This window comes from Felis catus, chromosome C2, assembly GCF_018350175.1.
Source record: "Felis catus isolate Fca126 chromosome C2, F.catus_Fca126_mat1.0, whole genome shotgun sequence".
Taxonomy (NCBI): domain Eukaryota; kingdom Metazoa; phylum Chordata; class Mammalia; order Carnivora; family Felidae; genus Felis; species Felis catus.
The window spans coordinates 1,976,014-1,991,397 of NC_058376.1; the positions used below are offsets into that span (position 1 = coordinate 1,976,014).

A 15,384-nucleotide genomic window follows, 5' to 3' on the forward strand; every position below is an offset into this window, starting at 1 on the left:
AACCTTTAGACTAAGAAAAAAAGAGAGAAGACTCAGATTAAAGAAAAATGGGGACATCACTCCTGACCTTACAAAAAGATAGAAGAGTATTGTGAACCACTGGACACCAAGGAATTAGATGCAACACACAAACCCTTATAAACACACACACTACCCAGTCCGACACCCTTGCTAGAGTTCTTCATCCCTAACTATGTCTCCAAGTTTAGTGCCCTTTTATTTCTGCCCAAACGGTCATTTCTTGTGGGGCAGATATATCCACTAATAATGAGCTCTTTTAACTTTCATTTACCTGGAAGTGTCTTAATCTGTCCTTCATTTGGAAAGTGTATGTCTAACATGGACTTCTTGGTTGGTGGTCTTTTCGGGACTTTAAACACATCATCCCACTGCCGCCTCACCTCGCATTTCTGATGAGGAATTGGCTATTATTATTCCCACTTGCTGCTTTTAAGATTCTCTTTGCCTTTGCCTTTGGATAGTTTGGTGATAATGTATCTTGGTGTGGATGTCTCTGAATTTATTCTACTTGGAGTCCTTTGAGCTTCCTGTATGTGTAGCTTCCTATGTTTCTTTAAATTTGGGAACGTTTTGGCCATTATTTCTTCAGAATTTTTCCTGCTCCTTTCTCTCTCTTCTTTCTTTTGGAGATTCCTGTCAAGTGTATGTTGGCCTACTTGAAGGTGTTCCCACAGATCTTGTGGTCTCTGTTCATTTATCTTATTCCTTTTCCCTATCTACTCCTCGTACAGGAGTATTTCAACTGGACTGTCTTCATATTTACTAATCCTTTCTTCTCCTGATCACATGTGTAACTGAGCCCTGCTGGTGAAGCTATCGGTTCAGTTATTGTGACTCATTCAGTGACCCTAGAATTTCTTTTTGGTTCCTTTTTATACTTCTGTCTCTTTATTGACATTCTCAGTTTGATGAACATTATTCTCTTGGTTTCTCTTAGTTCTTTGTCCACGGTTTTCTTGAACTCCTAGAATATATTAAGAGTTTATTTAAAGGCTTTGTCCAAAAAGTTCAATCCCTGGGCTTTTTCAGGGACATTTTCTGCTAATTGCTTTTTTCCCCTGTGAATGAGCCATCCTTTCTTCCTTCTTTGCACACTTCATAGTTTTTGTTGAAAACCAGAGATTTCCAATATTATAATGTAATCATTCCAGATATCAGATTCTCTCCTTCCCTATAGTTTGTTGTTGCTGATTGTTGTGACCTGTCATTGTGTTTTGTTTAGTGAACCTTCTAAACCATTTTGTAACAACTATACTCTTTGTCAGGTGTGGTCGCTGTTCCATTAGCTTAGTGGTCAGATAGTGGTTTGGCAGAGAGTTCCTTGAACACCTGGAACCAAACAGTATTTGTGTCCAGTCTTTGTGGCTGGACTCTGCTTGTGTGTTGGGCTATGCCCACAACCCTGGGCTGGGCGTTTACAGCTCTTCACCTCCACTTCCTGCCTTTCAGAGCGGGAGTGCAGCCAGCAGTGAGTGCGTGGGGCCTTCTCAGGTCCTTTCTGAGCACGGGCCCCTCGTGGGCATGGGTGGGGTCTTCTGGACTCGCGGCCATCTGTAGAAGCATTGAAAGCCCTACTCCCCCAAGAATTTCATTCCCCAGGCTTTCTGTCCTCGGTGTTTTGGGGTGTCTTCTGTTTGCCACAACTGATACCCTTTCCCCAGGCGGCAAGGGGTTAAGTTGACAGACACTCTGTGTAGCTGCTTCTCTGCCTTGAAAGAGTTCCGAGTTAGGAGAAAGAAAGCCAAGCCTTTGGTGTGGGCGCCTCCAGAGGCCACTGCACAGACAACCACCCTTCTGGTAGAACAGGGGAACGGGCCCGCTCTCTCCCTCCAGCACCAGGCCCCTCACCGGGACCAAGTCCACCAGGCTGCAGTCGCTTTTGTCTTGATGACGCATTCCCTTGGTTGTTGTAAACCTTCGGCCATTTCCCACGATTCAGATGAAATTGACTCCCACAGCTTTGCCAGTTTCTTCAGTGTCTGGGGCTGGGGAGCGGGCCCTTAGAGTTCCCTATTCCCGGTCTTTTCTGACATCACTCTCAGTAGGCACGCTCTTCAAAAGTCCTTTTGAGGGCACTTGTTGGCATCTCTCAGGAGTTAAAATTGGCAAACGCTCTGACCTGGAAGTCACTTTGGAATTTAGGTGTGGTGAAAACGCACGCCAGTGCACACAGGCAAGTGGTGAGGACCTCACAGTGCGCTGTTTGTGAAAATCAAAAGGAGAGAGACTTTAGATGCCTGTTCTCCTGTTTCTGCAAAAATAACAGACTCTTCTGAGAGAGAGAGAGAGAGAGAGAGAGAGCAGGAGAGAGGGGCAGAGGCAGAGAGAGAATCCCAGGCAGTCTCCACGCTCAGCGTGGAGCCTGACGTGGGGCTTGATCCCACAGCCCTGAGATCATGACCTGAGTGGAAATCCAGAGTCGGATGCCCAACTGACTGAGCCCCCGAGGCGCCCCTGTTTCTGCATAAGTAAAATGGCGTATCCACACTTTGGGAGGCTATATGTCTAGGCAAAAAGGAACAGCGAGAAGGTATTATTCTCTATCAAGTTGGCAGAGATAGAAGAACGTGGGCTCCCCCCTCCCCTGTGGGACAGCCTGCACCTGTGCCCACCCCCTGTGGGACGGAGCTGCTTCTACCCACGGGGGGGGGGGGTGGTGTCTTTGTTCCCAGCCCAGGTGGTGCCCACAGATTTCCCCAAGAGCAAATCTTCATACCTGTGATGGTGGCCGGACAGCAGAGCGATGGCCCGAGGGTTAGTCACGTTCAAGAGCCCCCGGCCCCCCAAACGTGGCGATCTAAGCCCCAGAGAAGAGTGGCAGAGGCCCTTGGGCGCTGGCTGATGGTCACGTGCCTCCCCTGAGCCCCCATTCCCAGATGAGCTGTGGGTCTCTTCGTCAGCAGAACGGCCACAGGACACAGAGGGAGAGAGTGTCAGACATGTGAGGATTCGCTGGGGGTTATTCTTCAGACGGGGAGCTGCATGGCCTGCCTGACCCTGGGGTTGTGTGGGGCTGAGGGAGTCAGCTCCTCGCCTGTCAGGCCCCGAATGCCCAGGAGGGTCCATGGTGTCTGCCTTTCAGGGCATCCTGGGGACACTTTGGGGGCATTTTCGGGGGGGGGCTGCAGGTGTGGTTGGGTCAGGCCTGGAAGGAGTTCACGATGATGGATTCACTGGCTGCGAAAGGGAAAGGCTGGCGTGGCTTCTTCCTGAGTCGAGGGTGGCCTTGGGGGTCAGCAGTAAGCAGGGTCCTACAGGTGACGACTTAAGTGAGATGGGCAGGACCCTGAGGGGAAGTTCATGGGCGCGTGGCTGGCTGGGCTGCAGGAGCTCCCACGACCCCGGGGAGAGGGCGGCGAACAGGGACACAGCCCAAGGTCTTGGGGGGAGCTGGCTGGCAGCCTGTGGAGCCGCTGGTGTGGCACGTGGGGGCTGGGGGCTGGCGGGAGGTCAGCGTGGAGGTCGGGGCCGGTCTGGAGGCCCCTTCCTTGGGCGGCCCTTAAATGGCGTCATGGCAGCCAGCCACACGGGTGCCTCTCTGCTGTGTTTTCCCAACTTTGTCCCGGGAGCATCTCTCTGTGGGACGCTCCTCTGGCTGTTATGAACATGTCTGCTTGGAGACCGGTTCTCCAAGTAGGAGAGCTCTTCTGGCTTTGGATAGAAGCTGCAGGCTTCTAGAGCGTTCAGTGCCTACTACGTGGAGAGCCTTAGCCATGGCTCAGGGGGTGGGTCAGAAACTGCCCTCAGCACTACCTTCGGGCCTGGCCCCAGTTCCAGGGGACCCTGCTCAGCTCCCCTCCAGCTGTCTCAACCCCCTGCCTCCGGGGTGAGGGGTCCCGGGGCCAGTAGCAGTGTCTGGCCAGAGCCAGTGACCCCCTTCTAGACCACGCTCACTTCAGTGCCAACCCCCCAGATGCCCACCCAGGTGTCCCCAGGCCTGCCAAGGGCACACATGGGTCCTTCCACGGTGTGCCCAGGGTGCACTCCCCAAGGCCCCAGGGGCCCGAGGGCTGGTGGACGGGGCTTGTGAGGAGCAGTGTGGGGCTGGGAAGAGGAGGGCAAGGCTGCGTTTGCACCCTCACCCAAGGCCCTGACCCTGAGTGTGGGAGCAGTCTGGTCTGTTTTGGGCTGTTGGGCATATGCTTCTCAGCCCCCTCTGCCAGCGGGGCCCCCGACACCCTGTTTAGCCTGTAGCCTTCTGGTACCTTCCCAGCCATCATGACCACTCTTTGTCTCAGGAGTGTCCCAGCTGCAGCACAAAGCACATGACAGAGGCCACCTGGTGGTCGGTGGGGACAGCCACCCCTGCTCAGGTGTGGGCCAGGCTTGGACCCGCCGTGGCAGCCAGGAACTGCCCCGTGGGCAAAGACTGGCAGGTGCCCTCGGGTGATCGGAGAGCGGGCCCTATGAGAGCCGGTGGCAGGGTGGCCCTTTGGGTGTGCACCAACCACGCCACTTGGCCACTTGGGCCACGTCACTCAGACCCAGAATCCCGTGTCTCCCGTGACGTGTAAACGTGCAGACAAACATCATCCTGGGGCCAAGAGACGCTTCTGTCACAGAAAAGGAGTTCTGCCGCAGGGCAAAGTTCACGTCTACGAAGTTTTCCCACAAAGGCAGCAGCCGGAGCACCACCTGGACGGGGCTGGCCGTCCCGTGTGTGGCCTCAGCTTCCTAGTCGTGAGGGGCGTGAAGAGGTCTGAGAGCAGGGACCACAGTGAGATTAGCTCCCGAGGCCTCCTGGTGCCTACAGCTGTGAGGCCCAGAGAAGGGCTGGGCCAGGCCACTGCTTCTTGTGAATACATCCACGGAATGGCAGGTGGGCTCAGAGCGTTCAAGACCGTGCGCCTTACGGAAGCGACAGGAGAGCCCAGAGGGCCCGGGCAGGAGACGCGTACCAGACGGGATCAGCAAACTGGGGCATGGCAGTTTATTAGCACACCTGCAAGGGGTCTACACGGCTGGATGGACGGAGGCAAGGGGCCTGAGCCAGAGGCACAAGACCCTGGTTGGTGTGGACAGATACTGGAAGGGTGTTCACCAGCTGGGCTGGCACGGCTCCAGAGACTGGAGAGAAGCCCGCAGAATCGCAGGTCACGTGTGCAAACCACTCAGGACAAGTGTTCCTAGGGTGGGGGCAGGGGCCGGGGCGGGACGATCCCGGCCACCGTGGTGGGTGACCTCACTACATATCCCCGCCCTTGTCAGCAGGTGCCCTCACGTGCGGCCAATGTCACCCTGACATCAGAGCGGACTGTCACCTACAGCACTTGGTACATCGTGGCCTGACGGGGTCCTCAGTTCACAGGGAGGGCCCTGCACCATGACTCCGTGTCCCTCATAGCCCCCTGGGCGGAGACTAGACCTACCAGATGGTGGCCCCCAGAGTCTGGCCCGGGACCACCTGGGGGCCCTGCCACCCACCGTCATACTTTGTTTCAAACCTAGTCGATTTCTTTGAGAGGTTGGAGCACCGTCTGCCCCGCTCCATCACCTTTCTGCTAAATGGGTAGAGCCCGCGGGAGGACCACAGGGCGACCCCAGGCCCATAGAGGCTGTGAGCCTGGAGCCCCCAGGCCTGGTTGTCTGGGCCCGGTTTGCCCGGATGGGGCAGTGGGTGGAAACGGGCCAGGCCACGACCCGTGTGCAGGTGACCAGCCTGGGAAGCCCTGGGCACTGGGCCCACCGGCACGGAGCTTCCTGGGCCAGGGCGTGAGTCCCACCCGTGGCCCTGCCCACACGAGGTAGGCCCTGCCTCTGGGACTGCTCAGTCCCTCGTTCCTAGAAATGTTTGTGGCTGGAAGAGACCGTGTCTGGGCAAAACCCTGGGGTCCCCGCACCCCCATGAGGGTCAGATGGAAGGAAGCAGATCAGCTGGCGAAGTGAGTTTATTGGGGTACCCAAGGAGGTACTGACAGGTTAGGAGTCGAGGTCAAGTGACCCAAGCAGAGAAAGGGGGAGGGAAGGACAGGTGACCCAGAACAGGTGCAGGTGCATCCTGGGAGCAGAAGCCCCGGGAAGCCACGGGGTCAGTATTCCTGGGAGGCAGGAGGTCAAGGTCAGGTCAGGAGAGTGGACACATGGGGGACCCCGTCCTGGGTGGGGGCAGCCACCTAACACAGGTAGGACTGACTGAGGGGTGGCCAGGAGGACCACAGTCACCAGGTGGGACCTGAGCCCAGCTGGCCCTGGGGGGACGTGCCCATCAGCAGCAGGACTGGCCTGAGGTGGGGCCGCAGCAGGCAGGGCGGGGGCACGCGGGGCGGCAGAGCAGGGACACGCAGGAGGCCGGGCGACAGCAGGAAGAGGCAGGGGCACAGCAGGCGGGCCTGCACACGGGGCGGCAGAGCAGGGACACGCAGGAGGAGGGTCTGCAGCAGGGGCTGGGCTGGCAGCAGGAGGGGGCTGAGCAGGGGGAGTCCTCGTAGCAGACAGGGGTGCAGCACACGGGCTTGCAACAGACAGGGGTGCAGCAGACAGGCTTGCAGCACACAGGGGTGCAGCAGATGGGCTTGCAGCAGACAGGGGTGCAGCAGGCGGGCCTGCACACGGGGCGGCAGAGCAAGGACACGCAGGAGGAGGGTCTGCAGCAGGGGCTGGGCTGGCAGCAGGAGGGGGCTGAGCAGGGGGAGTCCTCGCAGCACACAGGGGTGCAGCAGATAGGCTTGCAGCACACAGGGGTGCAGCAGGCGGGCCTGCACACGGGGCGGCAGAGCAGGGACACGCAGGAGGAGGGTCTGCAGCAGGGGCTGGGCTGGCAGCAGGAGGGGCCTGAGCAGGGGGAGTCCTCGCAGCACACAGAGGTGCAGCAGACGGGCTTGCAGCAGACAGGGGTGCAGCAGACGGGCTTGCAGCACACAGGGGTGCAGCAGACGGGCTTACAGCACGCTGGGGTGCAGCAGTCTCCCTGGCAGGGGGAGGAGGGGCCGCACAGGAGGGTCAGGCAGGGGGCCAGGGCGCAGCACGGGGGCTCGCAGCAGCTCTCCTGGCAACTGTCCACCTGCCAGGAGGATCCAGTGCAAGCACTGGGTGAGCAGACGCGGCTGCCACGGCTCAGGTCGCTGGAGCAGACAGACAGGGTGGACGCGGCAATAACACAAGTCCTAGAGCAGCAGGGGTCAGCCATGCTGGAGTTTTGTGCTGGGAGCCGAGCTGGACGGGGGTGTGTGTGGCAGGTGCGAGGGCGAGGTGCTCCGGGCCAAGGGCTTTTATATCCCTCCCTGGGGTGCTGTGCGTCGCCAGAGTCTCCACCGGACTTCCTTTTCCTTGTTATTGCCGGCGTGTCTGCTGACGATGCTGATTGGTTTACCTCCTGCGAGATGTTTGCGGCACCATCTCCAAGACCCTGCGTGTGTCTGGTGGTGGCTGGTGGCTGGTGTCCAGAAAGCAAAGCCTGGGATGCAGAGTTTCCGTTGGCTGAGAGGCCGGTGGTTGGGTGTGTCCACTCCATTTTCGCCTGTGTGCCTTTGGTGTGAATTCCGGTCTCTGCAGGTGCTCCACACGTGGCCCGGACCCTCCTCGCTGAACGAGGCTGTGTTGGCCGGAGGGGTGTCCCCTTGCCGGCTCCACCTGCAGACTCTGGCAGGTGCGCCCAGCCCTGCGGAGTGCGTGTGACTCCCGTGGTCCGTTCCAGACCCTGTTCTTAATTCCCTACTTATCTCACAGCTGCCAAACCATGTGCGTTATTCTGTTCTCTCCCGAGTTTGCAGTTTCATTATTTTCTTTTAATTTTTGACTTTTTTCCAGTTTTTATGTTTATCACCTGGTGCTCATCCCAAGTGCCCTCCTTGATCCCCATCACCTGTTTCCCCCATCTGCCCACCCACCTCCCCTCTGGTGACCGTCAGTTCTCTGTAGTTAAGAGTCTGTTTCTTGGTTTGCCTCTCTCTCTTTTTTCCCCTTTACTCGTTTGTTTTAGTTTTTAAATTCCGCATGTGAGTAAAGCCGTATGGTATTTGTCTTTGACTAATTTTACTTAGCATAATACTCTCTAGTTCCCTCCATGTCTTTATAAGATTTCAGTCTTTTCAAAGGCTGAGTAATATTCCGTTATATGCATATATCTATCTATCTCTGTATCTACACATACACACACACACACACACCCCTTCTTGATCAGTCGATGGACGTTTGGGCTCTTTCCAAAATTTGCTGTTTTAAGTAATGCTGCTATAAACATTGGGGTGCACATATCCCTTTGAATTAGTATTTTTATATCCTTTGGGTAAGTATCTAACAATGCAACAGCTGGATCGTAGGGTAGTTCTATTTTTAACTTTTTGAGGAACCTCCACACTGTTTTTCAGAGTGGCTACACCAGTTTGCATTGCCACCAACAATGCAAAAGAGATCCTCTTCCTCCGCATCCTCACCAACATCTGTTGTTGCCTGAGTTGTTAATGTGAGCCATTCTGACAGGTATAAGGTGGTATCTCATTGTGGTTTTGATTTGCATTTCCCTGATGATGAGTGATGTGAGCATTTTTTCATCTGTCGGTTGGCCATCTGGATGTCTTCTTTGGAGAAGTGTCTGTTCATGTCTTTTGCCCATTTCTTCACTGGATTATTTTTTGGGGTGTTGAGTTTGAGAAGTTCTTTACAGATTTTGGATACTAACCCTTTATCAGATATATGATTTGCAAATACCTTCTCCTATTCTGTAGGTTGCCTTTTAGTTTTGTTGGTTGTTTCCTTCTCTCTGAAGAAGCTTTTTATTTTGATATAGTCCCAGGAGTTAGTTTATTTTTGCTTTTGTTTCCCCTGCCTTGGGGAATAAATATAGAAAAATGTTGTTATGGTGGATGTAAGAGCAATCACTGCCTGTGTTCTCTTCCAGGATTTTTATGGTTTCAGGTCTCATATTTAGGTCTTTATTTTGAGTTAATTTTTGTGCATGGTGTAAGAAAGTGGTCTGGTTTCATTCTTTTGCACATTGTCGTCCGATTTTCCCAACACCATTTGTTGAAGAGACTGTCTTTTTCCCTTTGGATGTCCTCCCTTGTTTTGTCGAAGATTAATTAACCATATAACTCTAGGTTTATTTCTGGAATTTTCTATTCTGTCCTATTGATCTATTTGTCTATTTTTGTGCCAGTACCATACTCTCTTGATGACTACAGCTTTGTAATATAACTTGAACTCTAGAATTATTATGCCTCCAGCTTCGCTTTGCTTTTTCAAGGTTGCTTTGGCTATTCAGGGTCTTTTGTGGTTCCATACAAATTTTAGGACTGTTTGTTCTAGTTCTGTGAAAAATGCTGTTGGTATTCTGATAAGGATTTCATTACATGTGTAGATTGTTTTGGGTAGTATAGACACTTTAACAATATTTGGTTTTTCAATCCATGAGCATGGAATCTCTTTCCATTTCTTTGTGTTCTTTTCAGTTCCTTTCACCAGTGTTCTGTAGTTTTGAGAGTGCAGATATTTACCTCTTTGGTTAGGTTTATTCTTAGGTATCTTATTATTTTTGGTTCAATTGTAAATGGGATTTTTTTCTTAATTTCTCTGTTGACTTCTTCATTATCGGTGTGTAGAAATGCAACAGATTTCTGTATTGGTTTTGTATCCTGTGACTTTACTGAATTTATTTATCAGGTCTAGCAGTTTTTTGGTAGAGTGTTTCGGGTTTCTTATCTATAGTATCATGTCATCTGCAAACGGTGGAAGTTTGACTTTCTTCTTACTCACTTGGATGCCTTTGTTGTTGCTGTCTGTTGCTAAGACTTCTAGTACTATGTTGAATACAGTGGTGAGAGTGGACATCCCTGTCTTGTTTCAGACCTTAGGGGAAAGGCTGTCAGGATGATGTTAGCTGTGAGGTTTTTATATATTGCCTTTGTTTTATTGAGGTATGTTTCCTCTAAATCTACTCTGTTGAAGTTTTTTATCATGAATAGATGTTGTACTTTGTCAAATGTTTTTTCTGCATCTATTGAAATGATCATATGGTTCTTATCCTTTTATTAATGTGGTATATCACATCAATTGCTTTGCAAATATTGAACCATTCTTTATATTGAATAAATCCCAATTGATTGTGGTGAATAAGTCTTTTTAAAGTATTGTTGGATTCAGTTTGCTAATATTTTGTTGAGGATTTTGCATCTGTGTTAATCAGGGACATTGGCCTGTAGTTCTGTGTGTGTGTGTGTGTGTGTGTGTGTGTGTGATTTCTTTATGTGGTTTTGGTATCAGGGTAATGCTGGCCTCATAGAATGAATTTGGAAGTTTTTCTTCCTTTACTAGTTTTTGGAATAGTTTGAGAAGAATAGGTATTAACTCTCCTTTAAATGTCTGATAGAATTCCCCTGTGAAGCCATCTGGCCCTGGACATTTTTTTGTTGTTGGGATTTTCTTGATTATGGATTCAAATTCTTTGCTGGTAATTGGTCTGTTCAAAATTTCTATTTCTTGCTGTTTCAGTTTTGGTAGGTTATATGTTTCTAGGAATTTATCCTTCTCAGTTGTTAATTTGTTAGTATATAGTTTTTTATAATGTTCTCTTATGATTATTTGTATATCTGTGAGGTTTATTGTTATTTCTTTTCTCTCATTTGTAATTTTATTTTTGGGTGTCCTTTCTCTTTTTGTCTTGATTATTCTGGCTAGAGGTTTATAAATTTTATTGAATTTTTTTTTCAAATAACTAGCTCTTGGTTTCATTGATCTGTTTTGCTGTTTGTTTTGTTGTTGTTTGTTTGTTTTAGTTTCTATATCATTAATTTCTGCTCTGATCTTTATTATTTCCCATCTTCTTCTCGTTTTAGGCTTTATTTGCTATTCCGTTTTTAGATCCTTGAGGTGTAAGGTTAGGTTGTATATTTGAGTCTTTTCTTGCTTCTTGAGGTAGAGCTGTATTGCTATAGACTTCTTTCTTAGAACTGCCTTTGCTGCATCCCAAAGGTTTTGGACCCACTTGTTTTCATTTTCACTTGTTTCTATGTATTTTTTAAAAATTTCTTTAATGTTCTGGTTGACCCATTCATTCTTTAGTAGGATGTTCCCTAACCTCCATGTATTCGTGTTCTTTCCAGAGTTTTTCTTGTGGTTGACTTCAAGTTTCATAGTGTTGTGGTCAGAAAAGGTGCATGTTATGACTCCAGTCTCTTTAGATTTGTTGAGGCTTGATTTTGACCTGATATATGATTTATTCTGTAGAATGTTCCATGTGCCCTTGAAAAGAATGTGTATTCTGCATTGAAAAGAATGGAATGTTCTGAATATAGCTGTTAAGTCCAGTGTGTCATTCAAAGCCACTGTTCCTTGTTGATTTTCTGCTTAGATGATCTGTCCATTGTTGTAAGTGGGGTGTTAAAGCCCTTTACTATTATTGTATTTTTATAAATTAGTTTCTTTGTGTTTGTTATTAACAAATTAGTTTCTTTGTGTTTATATATTTAGGTGCATCTCTGTTGGGTGTGTAAATGTTTACAGTTGTTATATCTTCTTGTTGGATTGTCCCCTTTATTATTATATTATGTCCTTGTTTGCCTCCTGCTACAATCTTTGTTTTTAAATCTAGTTTGTCCTATATAAGTGTGGCCACTCCAGCTTTCTTTTGACCTCCATTTGTATGATAAATGTTTCTCCATCCCCTCACTTTCAATTAGCAGGTGTCTTTAGGTCTAAAATGAGCCTCCTGTAGGCAGAATATAGATGGGTCTTGTTTTTTTTTTTCTTTAATCTATTCTGTCACCCTCTGTATTTTGATTGAAGAGTTTAGTCCATTTACATTCAAAGTAATTAATTGATAGATATGTATTTATTGCCATTTTATTGTTTTGTGGTTGTCTCTGAAGATTTTCTCTGATCCCTTTTTGTCTTTCTTTCATGGTTGAGACTTGCTGGTTTCTTTAGTGATGTATTTGGAATTCTCTTTATTCTTTTCATATTTATTAGTAGGTTTTGACATATGGTTACCATTAGGTTTGTATATAACCTCTTCTGCATATAGCAGTTCATCTTAAGTTGATGTTCATTTAATTTTGAACCCATTCTTCTTCTTCTTCTTCTTCTTCTTCTTCTTCTTCTTCTTCTTCTTCTTTTATTTTATTTTTTGAGAGAGAGAGAGAGAGAGAGAGAGAGAGAGAGAGAGTCTGTGAGTGAGGAAAGGGCAGAGAGGGAAGGAGAGAAAGAATCCCAGGCAGACTCCATGCTGTCAGCACAGAGCCCAGTGTAGGGCTCAATCTCATGAACCATGAGATCATGATCTGAGCCAAAATCAAGAGTCAGATGCTTAACTGACTAAGCCACCCAGACACCCCATGAACCCATTCTTTACTCCTCCCCATATTTTAGATATATGTTGTTATATTTTACATCCTTTTATTTTGTGAGTTCCTGGACTGACTTTTTACAGAAATATTCATTTTTTACAGAAACATTCATTTCTTACCTTCATCCTGCCACTTTTGGTCATTCTTTCCACTCAAATAATCCTCATTAGTATTTCTTGCAGGGCTGGTTTAGTGGTCATGAACTCCTTTCATTTTTGTTTGTCTGGGAAACTCTTTATATCTCCTTCTATTCTGAATATTAGCCTTGCTGGATAGAGTATTCTTGGCTGAAATTCTCCCTTTCAGCACTTTGAAGATACCATGCACCTCCCTTCTGGCCTGGAAAGTTTCTGCTGGAAAATCTCCTGCTCGCCTTAGATGTTTTCCCTTTTAATATAATTCTTCTTTTATCTTGCTGCTTCTCATATTTGGTCTTTATCACTGTATTTTGCAATCTTAAATACAATATGTCTTGGTGTGGATCTGCTTTTGTGGATTTTGTTGGCGGTTCTCTGTGCCTCCTGCATCTAGATATCTGTTTCCTTTCCCAGACTAGAGAAGTTTTCAGTTATTATTTCTCTGCCTTATTTTCTCTCTCTTCTTCTTCTGGGATCCATATAATATGAATTTTATTACATTTTGTTACATTTCATGGATTCACTGATTTCCCTAAGTCTATTTTCATGTTCTATAATTCTTTTTTTTTTTTCCTCTTTATTCACCCTCATTGCTTTCCATTACTCTGTCCTCTAGGTCATTGACTCATTCCTCTGCTTCTTCCAACCTGCTGTTCATCCTATCCAGCATGTTTGTCATTTCATTTATTGAAACTTTTATCTCTGCTCTTATACTTTATCTCTGTGTTAATGGTCTCACTGATGTCTTCCACTCTTTTCTCAAGTCCATTGAGTATCCTTACGATCATTGCTTTAAATTTTCCATCAGGCATGTTACTGATATCTATTCCTCTTAAATCTCTTGCCGTGACCTTGTCCTGTTCTTTCATCTGGGACAAATTCCTCTGTCTTCTATTTTGCCTAAGTCTGTGTGCCTGCTTCTGTGTGTTAGGAGTCACTCTCCTGTTCTTAAAGGTAATGGCCTTATGAGGAAGAGGTCCATTAGGGCCCCTAATGTAGTGTTCCCTGTTCCCCAGAATCTAATGCTTCCAGGAGTGTCTCTGGTGTGTTCTGTGTGTACTCTGCTGTTATGTCCTGGCCACTTTATCTTTCAAGCCAGTCATCTCTAGGCTCTCTTTGCCTGTTGTGGGAAGTGTTTGGTCCCTGGCCTGAATGTGGCACATTTTAATGAGTTGTGCTCTGGCCTGCTTGTGAAATGAGACTTGTTGCCACCACCACCGGAACCAAGGTCTTGCAAAACTCCTGTGTTGGGAAGTGCAGTGTGAGCAGGGGTTTGGGCTGGTCTTCTGGGGGGGGGGGGGAAATGTCATGCTGGGACTGTGGTGAGCATGACTGGAAAGGGTGGCTCTTCTGGAACACGGGGGAATGAGGCTTGGTGTAAGCAAGGTAGATAGCCAGTGTCAGCACTGGGCTGGTTCCTGCAGGTGGCCCTGTGCTTTTGATGGAGGTTGTAGGAGGGAGATGGCATTGGCCAGTTCCTTTGTTCACAGAGAAGTCTCTCCGTGAATGCTGCCTCTCTTGGATATGCTTCTAGATGAGCGAATAATATCCCCACTGTGTGCCCCAGGTGCTCTTCAGATTGCTGTTTCCATGCTGTATGTCTGTGGACTGTTTGCCTGTCTTTTCTCCAAGAGCAACCCGGTGTCCTCTGCGCTGTCCCAGAGACAAGCACACTGATCTTTCAAACTCCAGGCTCTAAGCCCCACTGGTTGTAAGAATTCATGAAACTTGGGCCCTTTCACTTTCTTTTTTTTTTCAACGTTTATTTATTTTTGGGACAGAGAGAGACAGAGCATGAACGGGGGAGGGGCAGAGAGAGAGGGAGACACAGAATTAGAAACAGGCTCCAGGCTCTGAGCCATCAGCCCAGAGCCTGACGCGGGGCTCAAACTCACGGACCGCGAGATCGCGACCTGGCTGAAGTCGGACGCTTAACCGACTGCGCCACCCAGGCGCCCTGGGCCCTTTCACTTTCTAAGCCACTTGCAGTGGGGCTTTGTTTCCCCCGTGTGCTTCCCTGTGTGTTAGTCTGTCTCTCCCCCTTCTCCACGACCACTGTTCCTTTCCCACTGCAATGGCCACGATCTGTGTCTCTTTCAAGCCACATCTCTGCACATCCTACCTTCTTTGATGTGACCTTTTCTCCCCCATTAGTTGTGGGGTTTGTTCTGCCAGTCTTCAGATCAATTTCTGGGGTATTTAGGATGACTTGATGGTTGTCTAGTTGTATTCATGGGACAAGGCCAGCTTGGGGTTCTCCTACTCCAGTACCATCTTCCCCCCTTCTTGAGTCTTCAGTTTTAGATACGATGTGAGTTTCTGTGGTGGAGGAAGGCACTTCCTTATATTTTCCACCAGGCCCATAAAAAGTTCCTTTTCCTAGAAGGCAGCAAAAGTTGGTCAAATCGGTGTCAAATCTGTATCATTTTAACCAGGGTGTATTGCTCATAGCCAGGTCTGTGTAGTGGAGCCAGACTTAATTTCCTCATTTCTACATGTTTTGCTTTTGCTTGTGTTTTTCTGTTCTTAGAGTTAACAATTGCTTCTTATGTTTATTTGCTTATTTCTTTGTGTACCTATCATTAAATCATCCCCAAATCCTCTGACTAATGTATCCCCAAGGTCCACTCAAGAAGGTTGAACATATTGGGTAGTCTGCCAGCTCCATTTATTTTGTGGAAACATCTCTCCAAGAACTCTTTCTATTTGTGGGCTGTTGTCTGCTGTCTATTCCCTCAGCTGCACGTGTGTACAGGTGTCATCCAGGGATCTCTCCTCACCATTGTCTTTGGATTTTCCTCCATATCTCTCCTACCATGAATCTCTTATTTCCTGAATGTGGTGTTCTTTTCTTTCTGGATTTATGCCTTTTTTTTGAGGAAGCACACCCTCTGGTAGCTTTCTGAAAATGGGTGCATGGGAGATAAATTTTTGAGTGTGACATAACT

General features: G+C 48.4%; 2 protein-coding genes across 3 annotated transcripts in view; one reads left to right on the forward strand and one right to left on the reverse strand.

The window, feature by feature from the left end:
- Positions 1 to 15,384, forward strand: part of TSPEAR (thrombospondin type laminin G domain and EAR repeats) — a 156,591-nt gene that overhangs the window by 58,957 nt on the left and 82,250 nt on the right. The window lies entirely within an intron of this gene.
- LOC109496909 (keratin-associated protein 10-8-like) lies at positions 5,892 to 7,216 on the reverse strand. Its single transcript, XM_045036509.1, has one exon. It carries the CDS (start codon positions 7,145 to 7,147, stop codon positions 6,227 to 6,229), a length of 921 nt encoding a protein of 306 aa, XP_044892444.1. The 5' UTR covers positions 7,148 to 7,216; the 3' UTR covers positions 5,892 to 6,226.